Source organism: Candoia aspera, chromosome 13 (genome assembly GCF_035149785.1).
Source record: "Candoia aspera isolate rCanAsp1 chromosome 13, rCanAsp1.hap2, whole genome shotgun sequence".
Taxonomy (NCBI): Eukaryota; Metazoa; Chordata; class Lepidosauria; order Squamata; family Boidae; genus Candoia; species Candoia aspera.
Window position 1 is genome coordinate 21,620,057 of NC_086165.1, and position 21,231 is coordinate 21,641,287.

At 46.3% G+C, this 21,231-nt stretch overlaps 1 protein-coding gene across 1 annotated transcript in view; it reads left to right on the forward strand.

The window, feature by feature from the left end:
- The window catches only part of NOX5 (NADPH oxidase 5), a 68,875-nt gene that overhangs the window by 44,231 nt on the left and 3,413 nt on the right, over positions 1-21,231 (forward strand). Inside the window, exons 12-14 of the mRNA XM_063313997.1 lie at positions 19,200-19,244; positions 20,298-20,422; positions 20,907-20,976. Of these exons, the coding sequence (XP_063170067.1) occupies positions 19,200-19,244; positions 20,298-20,422; positions 20,907-20,976 (240 nt within the window). The remainder of the gene's footprint in view (positions 1-19,199; positions 19,245-20,297; positions 20,423-20,906; positions 20,977-21,231) is intronic.

Below are 21,231 nucleotides of genomic sequence, written 5' to 3' on the forward strand. Positions count from 1 at the left end.
CCTGTGGGACCCCACACAGAAGAGGTTGAGGGTTGGATCTCTCTTCTGTCACCACCATCTGGAACCAGCCCTGGAGGAAGGAGGTGAACCAGTGAAAAACCATGCTGCCCACCGCCAGCTCCCTGAGCCGTCCCAAAAGGATACCATGGTTGATGGTATTGAAAGCCACTGAGAAGTCAAGAAGAGCTAGGATAGATGCATTCCCCCCATCCCGCTTCTGCCAGAGATCATCCATAAGTGCGACCAATGCAATCTCTGTCCCATATCCCGGACTGAAACCTGACTGGAAGAGGTCTAGATAATCCATTTCATCTAGAATCCTCTGGAGTTATTATGCCATGACTTTCTCAACCACCTTCCCCAAAAAGGGAAGGTGGGAGACAGGACGTAAATTGTCCAACAGAGTAGGGTCCAGTGATGGCTTCTTGAGGAGGGGGTGCACCAGCACCTCCTTAAAGGCAGCTGGAACCACTCCCTCTCTCCAGGATGCACTAACCATCACCTGGACCCAACCACATGTCACCTCCCGGGCTGCTTTTACCAGCCAGGAAGGGCATGGGTCTAGATGACATGTGGTGGCATTTACAGACTGGAGGATCCTATCCACTTCCTCAGGTCCAACAGGATCAAACTGTTCCCAGATAACAGGGTAAATACATTCCCTTGGCATCTCCTCAGACTCTGCCCCACGCTTAGAGTCCAACTTGGAATGAATCTGAGCAATTTTATCCTGCAGATGCTCAGAAAACTCCTCCACACGGCCCTGTAGGTGGGTGACTGAGCCCCCCTTACCTAAAAGCAATCGAGTAATTTTAAACAGGGCTGCCAGGCAGCATTCTGTGGACGCAATAAGAGTGGAAAAATATTGATGTTTCGCTTCTCTTCTCGCCACAAGGTAGGCCCTAATAGTGGCTCTAGCTTGTGTTCAGTCAGCAGATCCTCTGGTATAACCCCCAGCTCCTTCTGAAACCCTGCCGGGTCCATCAGTCGATTGGTGGACCAATCGAATGGGCCCTGCCTCCCTGCAGAGTGGGGCAGCACAAGAGAATCTCAAGGCCACCAGTGTGTGGTGTGACCATGACAATGGGGACAGCTGTAACTTTCCCCTCAGATCACATTGCCACTGCTCTGACAAGAAAACCAAGTCCGGAGTGAGACCACTGTCTTAAGTCGGGTCCCAAATAATCTGGGACAGGCCCATGGCCACCATGGTGGCCATGAACTCCTGGGCTGCCTCCGAGGCCCACCCCAGGGATGGCAGGTTGAAGTCCTCCAAAACCATAAGCCTGGGGAACTCCACCACCAGCCTCGAGATGGCCTCTAGCAGCTCAGGCAGGGAGATTGCCACACAGCAGGGAGGCTGGTACAGCAGCAACACTCCCAACTGTTCTCAGGAACCCAACTTGAAAAACAGGGTCTCACAGCTGGCCACTTGTGAAGCAGCGCCCCTGAAGGCCACTAAAGACTCTCAGATGACAACCACCACCCCTCCTCCCCTGCCCTGGTGGCACGGCTAATGCCACACCTGAAACCAGGCCTGGTACATTTCCAAAAGGGCTACCGCCCAACCAGGTCTCGGTGATACATGCCAGGTCTGTCCCCTCCTCTGTGATCAAATCACATATGAGGGGGCCTTGTTGTTAACTGACTTGGCATTAAGAAGCAGCAGCTGGAGACCAGGGTCCTCAAGGATGTGCTGTCCAGGACTTGGGTCTGAACCCAGAGGCCTGGAACACGCCACCGGTAACAAACACTGGGGACGTCTTCCCTGAAGATTGCCTGCCCTCCAGGTCCTGTCCTAACATCCTTGGCCCGTCACCACCACAATGCGGTAGCCTGCCTTACGGCCCCCAGTTTCCAAGCCCAGTTGCCTCCTCTACCAGACCTCTGGAAACCCTGGATTGACACAAGGGTCCCCTCCCCCAAGTACCCATCCTCTCGCCCTCAGTCAACTTCGGTTAATGGCAGGCCCCCTAGTGCACCAGCTCCTTCTCTCGGCACTGTTAGGGCCTACCCCCCATCCACTCACTCACTGTGCCCCCCTCCACCTCTCTCACTGATCGCAGGGGGGGTACCCCACCCACTCCTACCCACTGCCTGTCTCTCACTCAGGGGTGGGTACTCTTACATACAACCATACAATCCTGGGCTCCCTCCGCATCTCTCATACCTGGAGGGAGGCCCCACACTCACCCCGAGGGGACCCCAATAACTCTCTGCTGCCTCTAACTAAATCGGGGGGGGGGGTAACCTGTCCTCCACTCTGGAACTCCCTTCTCCCTACTGCTGGGGCCTACCACATCTGCATCCCCTGGGTCCCCTGTGCTGACAAGATCTGCAGGGGTGACCCAGCAACCACTCCACCCGTGTCCCCTGCCCCATCAAGCCAACCCCCTGGCCCTGCCAAAGTCCACCATGTTGCCAAGCCCCACTTAGCAGTGCCTTGACTCACTGCTGCTTCAAGGCCAGAGTTCTATATGGGGGCTCACTGTCTCCCTAGGCCTCCAGACAAGAGGCTGGAAAACCCCCAACAGCCCCCAGAGTCCACCGAGGCCTGCAGGGGATCCACCAGAGTCTGCCGCTGCCACAAGATCCACCCTCCCCATCTCCAATCAGGGGGCTCCAACCCCAAGCCCCTTCGTGCTCTGCCATTCTGCTGAGGTCACCCAAGTCCATCAGGGATCCACTGGGGTCTGCAGGGGTCTACCTCGGTCCATGGAGTCCTCTGACCCCAGAGATGGCCCCACTCCCCTGCTCCACACGAGGGGGCTCCACCCATAAGACACACCACCACCTCATTGAGGCCACCAGAGTCCACCAAGGCCTCCAGGGTCCGCCAGGGTCCACAGGGGTCCACCAGGGTCTGCCAAGGGCTGCCAGGATCTACTGGAGGTCCCCCAGAATCTACGGGAGTCATGCCAGTCTGCCGCTTCCCTCAAAGGTCCGCTGCACTCCGCCATACCCTGCCGCTCCACCTGGGGGGGGGGGCTCCAGTCTTCTCTGACACTGGCACCAGATGTCAAGGTCAGAAAACCCACAAAATTGATAAAAAAATCTATCCCACAAGCCTACCACCAACAAAGGGGGCTGGGGAACGGGTTTGCGGAGACCAGGATCCTTCCCCCCAGAGCAGCAATCAGCATCCACTCTTGGTCACCATCTTAATAAATCTCCTCCTTTAGTTTTGGACTCTCTTGTTGTTCTGTTCTGTTCTTTCTTACTTCCTTTCTTTTCATTTCTTTCAACATGGAGGTTCTGAATAATTCCCAGAGCTTGTAGAACATGCATGATCATGTGTGCTGCAAAATGTTGAGTGCAATCCATATCCAACACGCTAGGGATCCCAAACCTTGGCATAATGTCTTTCAATAGGTGTTTGGCGATTTCCATGGCAGTAGCGTGCCTGCATGGGAAGGCTTCAATCCAATGAGTTAGCTGATCTCTGCAAACAAGAACATACTGAAAACTATTTTTCTTAGGCAATTGAATATAGTCCAACTGTAATTTTTCAAAGGGTTGTTGTGCCCATGGTCTGCCCCCTAGATGCACTGGTTTAGCTGATGATGCATTGTTGGCTTGACATATTAAACAGTTTTGTGTTACCTTTGTAGCTTCAACATATATTCCAGGGGCAAACCACATTCTTCACACCGCATCACCCATTGCCTTGGTGCCACAATGTCCCTTTGAATGAAGTTGCTGACAAATGAGGCACAACAAACATCCATCAGGTACTCTCCAAAATCCATCAGAAAAAAAAATAGCCTCAAATTTAGCCTGCCATTGTTCCACCTCCCCACTTTCAACAAAATCATCATAGGGAATAAATTATTGAAGATAAAAAGTGGATGCAGTCACAGAAAGGGGAAGAGGCTGCAGGGTGGCCCATTTAGCAACAGAGTCAGCATAGGGATTACCTTTAGTAATAGTGGAGTCATCCTTCTGATGAGCCGCACAATGGACAACAGCAATGGCTGAAGGGAGCTGAATAGCTTCCAAAAGGCTGGCAACAAGTGCAGCATGAGCTATAGGGGTGCCAGCAGGTGTTAAGAAACCTCTTTGCTTCCATACCACTCCTGTAGCATGGCAGATACTAAAACCATATTTTGAATCTGTGAATATAGTGACACGTTGCTCTGTCATAGCACGGCAAGCCTCTGTAAGAGCAATTTCAGTAGCCTGGGCACTGAAGTGAGATGGGAGGGGCAAAGCCCAGACAACAGTCCATTCTGCAGAAATGAAGAGCCATCAATAAAATACAGTCTTAATTCTGTAGATGAACATCAGAAAGGTCAGGGTGCGGAAGCTCGGCATCATGTACAAGATGAAGGCAGTCATGTATGTTCTTGGTGTCATCAGAGGATGGAAGTTATGTAGCAGGATTGAGAGTAGAACAGCGTTCAAAAGAAATATGGTTAGAAGTAAAAAGCTCTGTCTCATATTGTGCCAGACACTGGTGAGTAAAGGCTTGAGTCTGTGACTTCAAAAGAATGGCAGCAACATCATGTGGAACTGCTTGGCAAGTTCTGCAGCTGCAGTAACCACACAGAGGCAAGGGACAGTCCCCTGTGCCACAGGATCTAATTGCATGGAATAATAGGCCACTAGTCTGGGAGTAGGTCCCAAATATTGAACTAAAACCCCTGAAGCCATGCCCCTGTTTTCATGAACATAAAGGAAAAAAATGGTTTACTATAATCAGGCAATCCCAACACTGGAGCAGAAGACAAAGTCTGTTTAATTTTGTCCAACAAGCAATTAAGTTCAGAAGTCAAAAAAAAAAAAAGGATCAGGAGACGCTTAAAGTAGGTGGGCTAACTCTCCAAAAGAAGGAATCCATGAGTGGCAGAAACCCAAAACACCCAGAAGGGCTCGAACTTGCCACTTAGTTTTAGGAGGCTGAATACAAAGGATAGCTTTAACACGATCGGGGCCAACTTAAGAATTCCAGGGCCAATCACATAGCCTAAGTAAGTCACTTCTTGTTGTAAATATTGTAATTTAGTAGAAGTCTTGTGTCCCCTGTCTGCTAGAGATGAAAGGAGAAAATGAGTGTCCGGCAAGCCCTCTTGGAAGCAGAAGCCATCAGTAAATCATCCACATATTAAATAAGAACAGACTGGCATGGCTAGGAAAAAGATGCCAAATCAGCTTTCAAAATTCTAGTGGACAGCTAGGACCACATAATGGAGCAGTGTTTAACACAGAGGAGGAGCTGTGCATAGAAGAAAGAATAGTATCTTAAATGGCTTTAATGAGCATGTCAGAGGAACACAGGTTATTAATCTTACATACTCAGCCCTCCCAAGTATAAAGAATTACACACTTAGACAGAGTAGGTTCAAAGTAAAGTGAAAAAGAGTTTTACTGACTTTATTCTTGGATCCAGTTACATTCATCTTTGGTGGAAAATGAAGTTCCTTGTTTCTTCTGTTCTTTACCTATACTTGGTGATCTCTCAGCCCTATAGCTGCCAAAAGCTGTGTGTAGAAAGGAGAATTCCAGGCCCACCACATGGCGCCAGAGATGGAGCAGCACACAGCCACATGCTTCTCTCCCGATGGAGAAGAAGGAAGAGAGAGAGGAAATGGGAGTGGCAACAAACAACTTCCTCAATAGCACGGAGAGTTGCATCCTAGAGCAACCATCCATGTGCTAATGAGGCATGCTGAAATCTAGAACTTCTAACACCCCTTCTCAAATCATTCATGCATCATGCCTACATAAGATTTAACTCATTTCATAGGCCTAGATAGACACCCTTTGCTAGCAGCTTTGTCAGGATGTCTGTGATCATATTCTGAGGGACAATACTCCAAATTTATTAGTCCTGTCTCCTGTGCCTCTCTAATTGTGTAGTAACAAACATCCTTGTGCTTGGTCCGCCCTCCCACCTTCTTTGATAGAGAGAGTCTTATACAACTTTGGTTGTCCTCAGTGACTCTTATTGGAGCAGGAACACAAACCCCCAGATCCTCAAGTAGATACTTGAGCCATTGTACCTCTGTGCATGTCTCAGCCGCTGAGACATACTCTGCTTCAGTAGTTGAGCTTACCAATATAGTCTGTTTGCGACTAGCCCAGCTCACAGCCCCTCCCCCAAACAAAACACATCCCCACTAGTGGATTTATGATCAGTTGCATCTTCTGCCCAATCTGCATTGGTGTACCCCACTAGTTCAGGAGAATCAGTTGCTGGCAGCTTAAGCTTCAGGTCTGCAGTCCCCTTCAGGTATCTTGCCACCCGCTTAATGCCTGTTCAGTCCCTTTGGGTGGGTGCGCTGGTCTTTCTGCAGAGGATTCCTACTACAGTTGAAATATCTGGCCTTGTGGTTGACAGATATAACAGCTTCCCAATGGCCTCTCTGTAGCCATTGTTCTGAGGCAACAGTTTACTAGTGTCTAACTTTGTGAAAATCTGTGTCCATTGGAGTTGGGATTGTTTTTGCATCTTCCAGCCCCAGGCTCTCCAATAGCTCTAGAATTTTTTCCCTCTGACTAAGAAAACTTCCATCCTCTTCTCTGTCAATTTGTATCCCCAAGTAGTAGCTCACCTTCCCAAGGCTATTCACCTGTACTTCTGTGTTTAAATTGGATACAATTTCATCAATGTCCCTTTGATCCTCATAACAGAGAAACAAATCATTCACTAACATCAGAATGAACACATCTCTGCCATTCTTGTGTTGTGTTTACCTTGAGTGAAACCTTGTCTTTACCTTGAGTGAAACCTTGCTTTATTAGCATCTGGTTTAATTTCACATTCCAGGCCCTTGCTGCTTGTTTCAGCCCACAGATCCCCTTCTGAAGCCTACACACTAAATGCTGGTTCTTTGGATCAGTGAACCCTTCAGGTTGTTGGAAGTACAACTCCTCCTGAATTTCACCATGCAAGAACGCTGTGTTCCACTTGTGTGTTTCTGCTTGCTGCTAGACTTAAGTCAAATTGTTTTGTGGGTCACAACAGGTGCAAAAGTTTAGCTGTAATCTTCCCCATACTTTTGTGAATAGCCCTTGGCTGCCAGTCTAGCTTTGTACCCTTGGACTTCTCCTTTCTCATTCTGTTCAGCCTTAAAGACCCATTTGCAACCAACTGTCTTTTTGCCAACAGGTAACTTTGTGTCCAAGTGTTGTTGTGTTGCAGAGCCTCAAACTCTTCTTGAGCTGCTTTCCTCCACTTACTTGCTTCAGCTGGTGGCAGCTACTGCACTTCCTTCCATGATGCAGGCTCTTTCGGCAACACCACCCCATGAGGTAGGGCAGTCACTTGGCCAGAACTCCCTTATTGGCCAGAACTCTTTGTTGGATCACAATGAGTGCCTCAGGTCTGGAACAGAACTCAGGTCTGGATCGTACTGCATCTCTGCCCCTTCTGTTCCTCCTGGTTCCTCATCATCTGAGTCAGGCGGAGTCTCCGTCTCAATGTCCTCTCTCTGGATTTGCCTGCTTGCTGCATCTGGAAACACTGAGTAAGGTATTTTGAACAAGTGATCATCACCTCCCCCTTCTGCAGTGCTATTGGTTAGAGGACGTTTATTTGGCTGTTTCATCTGTTGCTTTCATTGGTAATTATTTTGTAGGTAAGCAACTGTCATTGCTACTTCTTCTCATCTGTTACCCCCAACAGATGCCTGAATTGGCCCACACAGCTCAGTGTGAATTTGCTCCAGGGGCTGCTTGGCGTGCCTGGTACTTTGTTTTGGAATTGCAGGCCTAGTGGCCTTTCCCTGTATGCAGGCTTTGCACCTTGCATCAGTCTTACCACAGTTCTTGACTTCCAAATTACTTGCCAATCCATTTTTCTTCATTTGAAGAATTGCATTTGAATCTCTGTGTTCAAATCCTCTGTGCCAGACGGTGGCGCTGTTGTCCTCCTCCTAGCACATAGTATCAGTAAATTCAACAGGAATGACTGTTCCCCACCCCCCAATAAATTATCACATGCGCCTGGTACCATAGATCCTTGAAAAGGTGCATGTGTTAACAAAGAAGAAGTAACTCCCATATCCACAAGGCAATCATATTGTTGTCCACTTAGAGTTAGGGACAGAAAGGGTTCACCCTCAGGTACAGATTTCAAAGGGAGAGAAAGTGCCCTTAAGGATGGGTGGTCTTGGGCATCCCCAAGACACCATCATTGTGAAGAGCCAGCTGGTTGAGAAGTATCAGCAACAGGCAAAACTACATACACACGAGAAGGTTCTAAAGGGAAAGAGGGGCGAGGTGGCTGAGAGCTCTGGGATGCCAGATTTGGAAGAAAGGGATTCCCTCTTCTGGTCAAAGGTTGAAAACCATTTCTCTGTTCATCTAGCAATCTTTGCTGACAATTCTTTCTTAGATGACCTTTCTTTTGGCAATAATAACTAATTGGATCCTGGTTAACGCCAAAATGTAATCTTTGTGCCCAATTCAGTCCAGGACCCCTTCGCAATGCTGCAAACATCTTTAAATCTTCTTTCCTATCCTTCTTCCTCCTTTCTGCCCTTTTTTGCTTCTCTTTGTCTTCTACCTCTTTCTGTCTTCTTTGATCAAAAACAAAATTAGCAATTCTGCATAGTTTAGGAATTTCCAGGAATTTCCAATTTGAAACAATGGTTTGGAAATGATTTCTAATGTCACTAGCAGATTGGCTAACAAAGGCTGAAGCAAGAATCCTCTGATCTTTAACATTGTTAAGGTCTAAATGAGCATATGCAATCCCTGCTTCAGTCAACTGTACCCAAAAGGCATCAGGTATTTCATCTATGTGTTGTGTAGTATGCTGAAATTCTGACATCTCAAGGGCTCTAAGTAAATAAAAAATAAAAAAATATATGGGGTGGTTCCCAAATGTATAACTTTATGTTTGTGCAGCAAGATCACCCCTATTTTCATCCTGCTACTTTATTAGTTGGTCCAGGTATTGGGATCACAGCAACAGAACACACTTGAAACATAACAATTTCCTTTCTTTTTTCCCTCTGTGATTCACTCCACAACTCTCTCAAGCCATCTTAACATAACAGATTCATTCCTGTATCTATCCTTTCCTCACATTCCCAAGTCTCCATCTTCCCTTCATTCAACTTACTCTTACCCTACTTACAACTTACTCTTACCCAACTCTCACTTCCATACAAATCAAATTGGTTATCTACTTACAGCAGAATTAACATGCAAAGAGGCAAGCAAAAGATCTGCAAACAACAAACCCTCAACTTTCTTCTTGTATGTATACAACTTATGAAACATACACAAAACTTACACAACTACAGGAAGTGCAAATAACTGGACACATGGCACAATCAAATCCCGTGCCCAGCCACTCACAGTAAATAACAGAAAGGTTTGCATAGCCAAAAATTTAGAAGACTCGCAGCCTGGCCAGAGCCATCGATTTCCAAAAATTTGAAGCTCTCCCTTACAGTGGAGAAATTCAGTTCCATAAAGGGACAGACTGTAATGATTGCCTATTCTAAAACATACTCGGTCCATTACTGCTTGAATCCACATACTTGGTCCATTCCAGACATAACTGTTGTGCACTGCTTTTTCTCATACTCACTTGGACCCTCTTGTCCCAAGCCAACAAAAGCTTCTCCAAAGGAGAAGTCGATGGGGTCTTAATTCCCCATGCTACTACCGCCCTAAGCATGACACTTGTGTCCACCAGGTTTGGGGTTCTCCTGACCTTCTGGAGACTTCCTAACGAAGTACTAGTCCTCCGTGCATTTCTCTCTTCCATAGATCCAGACCCTCTAACAATTTGGAGCAGTAACTTTTTGCCCAGTTATGGTTCACTCATACAACCTTTTGCAACCCTGTTGAGGCACGCAGATCAACTGGTCCCACTGGCTATCCAGGTTACTCTGGTCAACACCCAAAAGAGCTAGCAGAGGCCTGGGGGTGTCCTGAATCAGCAGACACACAGCCTTGGTCAACAGGTGGTTTTATCAATGAAGGGTATCAATTACACACACATTCACTGGGCACACAAAAGACAAGAATATTAAGGATACTTAGCAAACTATGAAGTGAACTAATTCATACAACTGTTTGGCATAAGACCAAAATTCCCTTTACTACCTCCCAGGTCAAGTCACCAGATAGACACCTCCCTTCAGGCAAATGGCCCGGTGCTGGCAGGGTGTGACTATCCCAAGACCCGGCCCATCAGGTGAGCTCAGGGCTCCTAGCTGGCTCGCCAAAATTGTTAGAATTTTTTTTATTCCTTACCAGGTTTGTTTCTGAGCTGGGACCAAAAAAACAGGCAGTTGCATGAAGTTAAGTTCTTTATTCCAAGAGCATTGAAAATTAAGAAATTAAAGAAATTAAGTTCTCTATTCCAAGAAATTAGTTATTTATTCCAAGAGCAAAAGAAATGACATCAAGCTGTTAGGTGTGCAGCCGTGCAGGACCCCCTCCTTATAGCACATTATATACATCCCATTCAACAACTCCTTTAGAATACCATCCCTTACTCAGTTACCCATACTCTACCTTAACCTCATTCCAATTAGGAATTTCCTTCCTTTACTCTGTCTTAACCTCATTGCATATAAGGGACTTCCTTCCATCCATGCTAGGGCACCTTGACCATTATTAATGCCCTTCTTCTGGAGAAGCTATCCTTGGAATGTACATGTGAGGTTTTTATTTTAAGGCCTAATTTCAGAAACTCACAGCACAAGCCACAATGGATATGCGAAGTTCTTTATTAGGTCCTTACCTCTGTCAAAGCCACAACTGGCTCCACTTCCTCCTGCCTCCCTCTTTTGTCCTCCTGCCTTTTCTTCATCTCACCCCTTCCTCTGCATTGACAGCTTGCGTGATGGCGGCCTCTTAGTCTCTCAGTTGTGAATGGGGTTGCTGCCATTTGCTCTCTTCTTATCCCTTGCCCCTCCATTGCTTGTAGTCTCTCCTCTATCCTTCCTTCCCTTTGATGTGTAAGGTTAGAGCACCCAGGTGCAATTAACCATTGCCCCTGGGTTCTCCAGCTTTACATGCTGCCTCCCTGCAGAAAGATGGCCTCCCCCATTTCGTCCCCTGGATATGGAGGCACCTGGCAAAAAAAAGAGCTAATTAGGAGGTACATATGCCAAGGCATTCTGTTTAAGCTATGTAGGTTTAGTGGGATATTGCTTATGGAACACCCTGACTAGATGGGGTGTGTGGACATGGTGGCTCACCACCCACTCATTCTGTGTGTCTGGCAGGTGTTTCCATTGTACTAAGTATTGTAAGCCCCCCAACATAGTCTGGAGTCCAGAATTCCTTGTATCTCGAAGTGCTGTTCACCCTCAACCAGTGTGGGGGTGGGTGGGGGCGGTTTAGGGTGCCATTGTGTTGATGTTCGTACTGGTTTAAGAAGACAGCAATGGAAGACTGGGTGAATATTGTGCAATGTTTTTGGAAGTCGAAGTTGCACTGTGACATTGTTGATAAGTCACGTGATTGGAAACAGGCCGACATACTTTGGGCCAAGTTTCTTTGACGGCTTATTTGATTTCAAGTATTTAGTAGAGAGATAAACCATGTCTCCCACTTTTAGGGGCCACTCGGTGGATCTCTTTCTACCAGCGTATTTTTTGTAATCAGCCTTGGCATCATCAAGCGCCTTGACAATTGTAGGCCAGCTGTCCTTGAGTTGTGCGATCCAATCATCCAAGGAGAGTATTTCGGTGTGGAGTTGTGGGAGTTCCGGGATGGCCACGAAGTCTTGTCCAGTGACGACCTGAAATGGTGTAAATCCTGTGCTCATGTGTACTGCATTATTATATGCCACCTTGGTGAACAGGAATAAATCGACCCAATTGTCTTGCTGGTGGCTGACGTAGCAGCACAAGTATTGTTTTGATTTGATTTGATTCCTCCATTCACTCGCCCCATCAGTTTCTAGGTGGTGGGCGGAGCTTAGGCCTTGGTCGACACCAATTAACTTGAGAAATTGCTTCCAGAATCTGGAAGTAAATTGAGTTCCTCTATCACTTGATACATTTGGGAGTACTGTGAAGGCAATAGATGTTGTCATGAGTACTGATGGCGAGCAGGAGGGGCCCCCCATCTCGGGTGGAAAACTCATGCATAGTACTGAGGAATTAAGCAGCCATTCAAAGAGACACAGATCAGACCCTCCACATCTTTCCTCAAGGTCAGCCACCAAAATTGTCATTGAACTAAATGAAGGGTTTTCACAAATCCAAAATGTCCCACCACTTTGGCGTCATGGCAATGTTCCAGGATGTTCCTTCATAGGCTCTCTGGGATGTACAATTTCTCACCCTTCCACTACAGTCCCATCCTTTCCACAAGGAAAGTTTATTGGAAGTCAGCCAGATATCTTGTTGAGAATCGAGTTGGATCTTGGCTCTCAAGTCTTTGTCCACCTTTGCTGGTGCTGTTTGGCTCCATGTAGTAGCTGCCAGCCCAAATTGGGTATTTGGGATGATGGAGTCAACTACCTCCTTCCGTAAGCTGTTGTGTTGGGGTAAGCGAGAGAGGGCATTCGCCAAGAAGTTCCTGCCTCCCGGTAAGTATTTCAGTGTGAAGTTAAACTGTCAGAAAAATTGTGCCCATTGTATCTGCTTGGGGTTCAATTTCCACAGAGATTTTAGAGCTTCTAGGTTCTTATGGTCCATCCAAACCTCGAACGGGTGAGAAGCCCCTTCTAGTAGGTGCCGCCATGTCACCAGTGCCCACTGGACTGCAAACACTTCCTTCTCCCACACATGCCAGCATCGTTCGATGTCTGAAAATTTTTGTGAGAGGTAAGCACATGGCCTCAATTCACCAGCATTGTCTTTCTGTAGCAGAATGGCCCCAATTGCCACATCTGAAGTGTCTGCCTGGACTACTAAGGGTCATGTGGGGTCGGGATGGCGTAGAATCAGTTCTGATGTGAACAACAGTTTCTGATGTGGTTGAATGCATTCTGACAGTCAGAAGTCCATTGGATTGAAGCTCCAGGCCTCTTTGCTGCCTTTGAGTTCCCTTGCTCCTTTGTCTTCAGTAGGTTGGTCAGTGGTAAAGCCACCTCAGCAAATCATGGGATGAATTGTCTGTAAAAGTTTGCGAATCCCAAGAAGCTCTGTAGTTGTCTCCTGGTTCAAGGAGGTTCCCAGGCAATAATGTCTCTGACTTTAGCCAGGTCCATCCCAACTCCATCACTGGAGATTCTGTATCCCAAGTAGTCCAACTGCTTCTTATGCAATTTGCACTTTGATAACTTGACATATAAGTGGTTGTTTAGCAATCGCGTTAAGACTTCGTTGACAAGTGTCACATGGTCCTCCAGTGTTTCAGAATAGATGAGGATGTCGTCCAAATAAACGAGGACACCCCGGTATAAAAAGTCATTGTAGAATCTCATTTATGAGATGCATGAAGACACCTGGCACCCCCTGTAGTCCGAACGGCATCATGAGATATTTGAATGATCCTAACTGGCAGTTGAAGGCGGTCTTCCACTCATCACCCTCTCTTATACGCACCGGGTAATATGCCTCCCGTAGGTCAAGTTTAGTGAAAATCTTGCCCTTCGAAAGGTGGGTCAACATATCCCTCATCAGGGGAAGAGGGTATTTGTTCGAAGTGCAGACCACGTTTAAGACTCAATAGTCTGTGCACAGCCGTAAGGACCCATTCTTTTTAGTCCTGAATAGTACGGGTGCAGCCATAGATGAAGTAGCAGGGTGAATGAAGCCCGTCGTAAGTTTTTATTGATGAACTCGTGAAGGATTTCAAGCTCTTTGGTGGTCATGGGGTATAGTTTTGCCTTGGGGAGTTCTGCCCCTGGGATAAGTTCTATGGCGCAATCTGATTTTCGGTGGGGTGGTAGCTGGTCTGACTCAGTTTCACCAAAGACATCCTTCAGGTGTCTGTATTGTCTGGGAATGCGGAGTCCTCATTTGCAGTTTCCTTCTTAGCTGATTCCCCAAGTGCTCCTGTGAGCTCAGATTGTGTGTTCAGTGGCCCTACATATAATTGGTTGTGGCCCCCATCGGAGAAATAGATTTGTCCTGACCTCCAATCTATTCTTGGATTGCATTCTCGGAGCCAGGCGAGCTCTAGGATCATGGGGTGGTGAGCAATTGGGGTTATGAGGAATCTCAGGACTTCTTTATGCTTCCCCACCTGCATGAGTATTGGCTCGGTACAGTATTTGACAGGGCCTCCTTTCATATCCCCCCCCCCCCATCAAGCTGGGTGAAGATGACAGGGTTGTCTAATTTATCCACCCATAGCTTTAGTCTGGCCACCATTGTAGGGTGTAGTAAGTTGCGCATGCACCCCAAGTCTAGTAGTCCAGCTATTGGGATGGGGTCCCCACCTCTTAGTGTTTTCAATCGTGCACATACCAGCACTACTGGGTACTTCCCACTTACCATGGGGTCCTTGCACCCATCTTTCCATGCCTGCCCTTCAACGCTGTTTAGAGCAGGCTCACGTCATTTCTTGATGGGGAGTTTGTCTTTGGTAGAGGCTTCAGAGTCCTCATATGACCCATGCCGTCCCTTCTCAGAGGTTGCCGCTGCCAATGTCTTGAGTTTCTTAGCTGGGGCCTTCGGGTTGCTTGCATTGGTCTTGGGCTGCCCCTGCTTCATGGGGCCCGGGCGGTTGGCTGCTCGGTGTCCCTCCTTCCCACATTGAAAGCACAAGCCTCTATGTGCTCTTCGTTCTTTTTCTTCACCCCATGGCCAGTCCACCACCATCCACTGGGGTCTTTTGTAGTGTTGTAGTGCTGTCCCGTGACATATGATCGTTGTTGGCATCACACTTGGGCTTGTACTTCCTCTACCTCTCCTGCTCCAGTCTCTCAGCAATTTGGGGTTTCCTCACGCTAGGGACCACTCTAGGATCTCGGGGCATAAGCCTCCCTTGAAATACTCAATCTTTAGGGACTCTGGCCAGTCAGTCAGCCTTCCTGCTAGAGTTTTAAACCCTATAGCATAGTCAGAAACCAATTTGTTCCCTTCTCTTATGGTTTGCATGCTGGCTCTGGCTCTCATTGTAGCCAGTGGGTCCTCGAAGAGTTCTTTTAGTGCCTTCATGAAATTCTGAAGCTTTTGGAGTTCAGGGGCTGCTGCCTCATGTAGTCCCTCCAGCCATTCAGCTGCCTCTGCCCTGAGGCACCCTGATACATAGCACACTTTGGCATCCTCTGAGCGAAATGTTCCTTCAAATTCACTCATAAACCCTCTGACATGTGTTAGAAAACATGCAAGTTGCTTGGGGTCTCCAGCGAATTTGATATTGAGGCCTCTGTCCCCAAAAAACTCCTCCCACATTTTTGGGCTGCTCAGCCCCCCTGTGATTGGTGGTTCTAATTGCCAAGTGCCTGGGGTGACACCTCCCCAGTTTGTGGGCCTCCTTGCTGTGTCTGGGCTTATTCCATTTTCTCCTGTAGAGGGCACCCATCTCCCTTGTAGCTGAGGGATGGCTGTTGCTGTTCCTGACATTTTGAATGTCTGGTGTTCTGACTGCAGCCGGCCCTCTCTCTTCACATGCTCCACGTGCCTCCCTTAGAGTGGGGTTCACTGCCACTTCAGGGCCTCGTGCCATCTCCCCCTAGGTGGGTAATCCTCCTTTTCTAAGCATCTCTACCCTAGATGTCTGGCTGGGTTGCACCCCTCTCCCTATTGCTGCCACGCTGTTCGCTTCAGCTGTATTCCTTAATTCAAATCTCCCACCTTCGGTTAGCTCTGCCCTCTCCTGCATTTCCTTCGCTCGCACATTCCCTCGCCCAAGGCTTATGGCCCTCAACTCTTGTGTACTCTGCCATCCAGGGCTCGAGGTCCGTGGGCCCCAGGGGTTCATTGCCACCCTCTCTCCAGCCACGGCCCCGCCCATCTTCCCTGCAATCGCTCCTCATGCCCCTCCCTCTCCCATTGCTACTGGATTTCACGTTCTGGCCTCAAACTTCTGGAGCAGGCATTCTACTGCCCCTCATAGGGCCGCCATATCTTGATCCAGCCTTGTCACTCTGCTCTCCGATCCCGCTGGTAAGCCTCTTGTTTTGGGGCCAGGGTTTTCTGCTCTTTCTCCCTCTATGCTCACCCACGATGGAGTTTCTGGGGTAGGCAGGTTGCTCGGGAACCACGTTTCACTCGGCGGGGTGCGTGGAGCTTCTAATCGTCTCGGAATTTGCTCTGGGTAGGCCTCTGCAGTTCTGTAGTTTGGCCTCCCCTGTTCTCCCCACGTTTGAGGTGATCGGCCTTCCGCGGTGTCTCCCCATGTCATTGCCTCATGTGGGTCAGCGTTGGGGCATTCCGTTCCCTCCGGTAAGGTCTCCATGCTGTCAGTTCTGGCTTTCTGTGAGGTTTTTATTTTAAGGCCTAATCTCAGAAACTCACAGCACAAGCCACAATGGACATGCGAAGTTCTTTATTAGGTCCTTCCCTCAGACTGTCAAAGCCACAACTGGCTCCACTCCCTCCCGCCTCCCTCCTTTGTCTTCCCGCCTTTTCTTTGTCCCGCCCCTTCCTCTGCATTGACAGCTTGCGTGATGGTGGCCTCTCAGTCTCTCAGTTGTGAACGGGGTTGCTGCCATCTGCTCTCTTCTTATCCCTTGCCCCTCCATTGCTTGTAGTCTCTCCTCTATCCTTCCTTCCCTTTGATGTGTAAGGTCAGAGCACCCAGGGGCAATTAACCATTGCCCCTGGGTTCTCCATCCTTACAGTACACCTTATCTTGTTCTATGCACATAGCTATCTATCAAGGCCTGTAGGCCTGAGAGAAAGGAACAGGAAGAAAGTAAACAGTACTAGGAAATACAGCTTGGTTTCAGGGCCATAATACAAGTACAAGTGTTCCTAACATATGAATACTACATATAAAATATAGAAAATGAAATATATTTGTATTTAAGTTCCATATATGTAAAATCTTCTATCATGGATGAGTTCGCTCTAGGATGCAAATTCTCCAAGTGCTTCCAGAGGAAGCTGTTTGTTGTCCCTCCCACATTCCTTAGTCTTCCTCTTCCTCCTTCTTTTTCATCTGGGAAGGGAACAAGCAGCATGCTTTGCTGCTCCCTTCCATCTTGGGCCATGTGGTGGGCCTAGAATTCAGGAGGTTCCCCCTTTCTCCACGCAGCCTTCAGCAGCAATGAGGGCTGAGGGTAAATTTAGTTTAGGGAACAGAAAGAAGAACCAGAATAACCAACTTTTCTTCTGAGATGGATGTAACTGGATCAAATAAATCAGTAAGACTCTTTTTACTTACTTTTGAACCTACTTTGTCTAAGTGTGTAATTCTTTATGCTTGGGTGGGCTAAGTGTGTAAGATCAATAACCTATATTTCTCTAACGTGCTCATTATTGTTATTTAAGATAATATTCTTTTTCTGTGCGCATCTTTCGCTGTGTTAAGCTCTGCTCACTTCAGTGGTCCTAGCTGTCCACTAATGGCTTCACTTCCAATATTCTTTGCCAGTAACTCTTAGCTCCATTGAAACTCCTTATATATCCACAACAACTTCCTAAGCTTTTTTTTTTCCTCATTAGTATGGTGTGTGATTGTACTTTTTTTTTTTTTGCCTTTGAGTCAGTGTTGACTCCTGGCACCAAAACAAAACAAAAAAAGCCCAGCATATGAATTGGGTATAAATTAGAGTAGTACAAGACTGAAGGCCATATTAAGGAATCTGATAAAAGTCTGAGAGGAGAAAGGTTCTAGGACACTGATTTTGTCACAGTTAAGAGAGTTAATAATTCAAGCTTGATTGGCACCTATTCTAATAAATTTATAGGAATCCATGTTAGTCTATGGTAGCCAAAACTCAGAAGGATTCTGGTAGCACCTTTTCAGATTAACAATTAATAGGCATAAGTTTTTGTGAGCTACAGCTCACTTCATTAGATGCATGGAGTGGCTAAACTGGTGTAAGATTACAATCTGTCTCACATGTAACCTGCATCTGCATAAACACTCGGTCTCTCTATCCTCTCATCTTAATTTAAATCCTACATCAGTTTAGCTACTTCATGCCTCTAAATAAGTGAGCTGTTGTTCATGAAAGTCCTAATCCTTTTAATCAAACTGTTAGTCTGAAAAGGTGCTCTCGGACTTCTAATTAATTTTGCCTCCTAAAGTTGTTTTTGCTTTGCATTTTTAGATATCAAGGCCCAGATCACAAAGAATTTCTCTGCTTCCATTGCTGGAACAGGATTTCATGCAATTCATTATCTATAAATCGATACTTTCTTTTCCACAATCCTGTTTTATAATCCTTCCCATCCTGAGCTCTGCAGGTGTGTTGATCTTCCATCTCTAAAACCATCCCCGATGGCTGAGAATTAGCTCAATGCATCTGGAGGATTAGGAAACTTCTACCTGAAGAAACAGTTCAAAGCATTTTAGCTGCAGAATGATCTGAAACCTAAACATTAATATTTATTTATTTATATAAATACAATTTACATGGCCACCCATCGCACAACAGTGATTCTGGGCAGTGTATGAGGTTTAAAACAACAACTATAGCATAAAATCCATGATGCCCAAAGTTAAAACAATAAACTCCAACTCACAAAAACTACATCAGCAGCAGAGCTTGCCAAACCTCCAGCCAAGTCTTCAGAGCCTTAGGAAAGGCTAACAGGATCAGGGCCATCCAGGTTTCCAGAGGGATACTCTTCCACAGGGAAAGTACTGCCACAAAGAAGGCACAACTCCTGGGTCCAACAAGATGGCACTGTTTGATGGAAGGGACCTGGAACATGCCCTTTCTGCTAGATCTAGTGGGCCAAGCAGAAATGTCTATCTTATGAAGTTGGGTACAAGAACCTGTGAGTAAGTAAGTAAGTAACTGGGGTTAGTGCATAAATAGATGTACCTTTGTGTCAAATACTCAGTCAGTTTGATCTGACTTGCTAGTAGCCATCGTAATAATATTTAATTGTATTTATTTGATTTAGACACTGACCAACTCCGACTGACTCTGTATCTAAAAAAACAGAATGACCTATTGCTCTGCTCCTCAATACCTGTGGGTTAGAACTTGATGAACCCAGAAATCTTTGTGTTTCTGCACTTGTTCTCATTGTTTCTTGTAAAACTTAGATTACTGGGGTTTTGACTATATATACACATGTGCACACAGAGTATCTACAGTATGCTCAAAGTAGAAGCTGAAACCCCAAACATTTAAAGGGCATCAATTTGCCTTCTACCCAATATATATATAAGATCTTTTACTAACATAACAATCTTTTTATCAGATTTCTGGCAGGTCTACCAAGAATCATAGATTCTGTAACATCAAGGTAAGCTGTACTGCTGCTCACTGATATTCTTTCACTCATTAAGCACTAGTACAAGTGGAATTCTATCTGTCCCAGAGAATTTGCATTCTCAGTTTGATGGCTTGGTGGGGAACGAAGGGCAATTATGTACCAGGAGGAGGTTCAGGGCATTTGGGTTGCTTGGCAGCGTGCAGAATTCAAAAGGAGCAAGGTTAGGGGAGAAGACCTGTAGGCATTTGTGGGTGAGAGAGGTGGGATTTGAAATGGGAAGAGGCAGCCCAGCCCCTTCAGTGCTTGGGAAAAAAAAACAGAACTGGTAGAAGACTGTATTTGCCTGCAGTATTTGTCCCATTAAAAAGTTACCACCATGCACACTTTTTGTAAACATTCAAGCTCCTTTGCAAAAGGCTGCAAACTCTTTGCAAGAGATGTAATGCTGAGGACTAGGAAACAAGTCCCTTTTCATGAATCAAACAGCATGATATTCTAGACATATTCTGTGACTCAGTGGAACAAGGTGTGGCTGTTTTAAACAACGGTTGAAATCCCATGGAAGAGATCTACTGAAGACAGGTGATCACCACAGCAACTGCAGTGTGCTGAGTACATTATTTCCATGGTATTTCATCAGTTCATTTCTATCCTGCTACCAGGATAATCTATATAAGAACATTTCATAGTAAAAAGCCAGACTGCAATGAAAACAGTTGTCTGGCCAATGAAAGGTCACAGGCTGCTTTGGCTGAACAATGGGAATTAGTTTCCCCCTCTATTTGGAGTGAGACCAGTGGAAACCATCTTTTCAGTGATATCATCCTTGCCAAATCAGTTGGATGCAGATAGTCCTGTAATTTTGTCATACCTGCTTGACTGGTATCATGAACTGAAGAACTTACGACACAAACAAACAGCAGGGGGGAATCTGTGTCTCCTGATAAGCCTTAAAAAGCCTGGTAATGAGTATAACCCTATAAAAGTCTGGCCTACATTCAGAAGACTCTGGCTGCAAGGAAACAACCCACCTTTGCCAGAAGCAGGGTCAAGCACAACAGCACCCTTTTCCCCTCTCCTCAGTGTTTCATCGATGGTCCCTACGGCACTTCCACACGAAGGATCTTCACTTCAGAGCATGCAGTGCTGATTGCGGCAGGAATTGGTATCACCCCCTTTGCCTCCATTTTACAAAGCATCATGTTCAGGTTGGTCTGCAAGAAATCAGGGTTAAGACAACGGGCTAGAAACCAGGAGACAGAGTTCTAGTCCCACCTTAGGCATGAAAGCCAGCTGGGTAACCTTGGGCCAGTCACTCTTTCTCAGCCCAACTCACCTCACAAGGTTGTTGTTGGGGGGAAAGTAGGAGGAGGAAGGAGTATTAGCTATGCTTGCCACCTTGAGTTATTTATAAAAAATAATAATAATAGAGGAAAGGATAAAAATAAATAAATAAAATGCTGTACCAAGATGTTCTTTCCATAGTATTCACATGAGGTCTTTATTTTGATTGACTTTTTTTTAGTTCTAATTGAAAGCTTGCATGCTGCTTTTCCAAACTTCCTTAATAAAATAGAGGCACTTTTAAAAGATTGTGATGAAACTCTCAGACTAATAAGTAAACAGGCATTTAATGGCAACTGAACAAAAACATGTTGAAAGCATTTATTGACTGCTCATTTCTCTTCCCAGGCATCATATGCGAAAACAAGCCTCCTGCAGCCACAGTTATTCTTTGGGTGAGAATATGAAACTTCAGAAGGTGAGATACCCAGCTGTAGCCTGAAATTCCCCCAAAATAATATTTTTATTTCTAAAACCTTGAAGCCACTGTGCCTGAAGGAATGCTTCTTCCAGAATATCCTTATCAGAACCCTAAAACCACTGTTGGAGGCCCTGATCTTTTCCCAGTAAGGGAGAATGCGCTTTTCAGGACTAGCTCCTAGATCTAGAAAATCCTCCCCTGCCTGGCTTCTACTTTGCGGACTTTTTGGTGCTCGTTGAAGATCTTTCTACT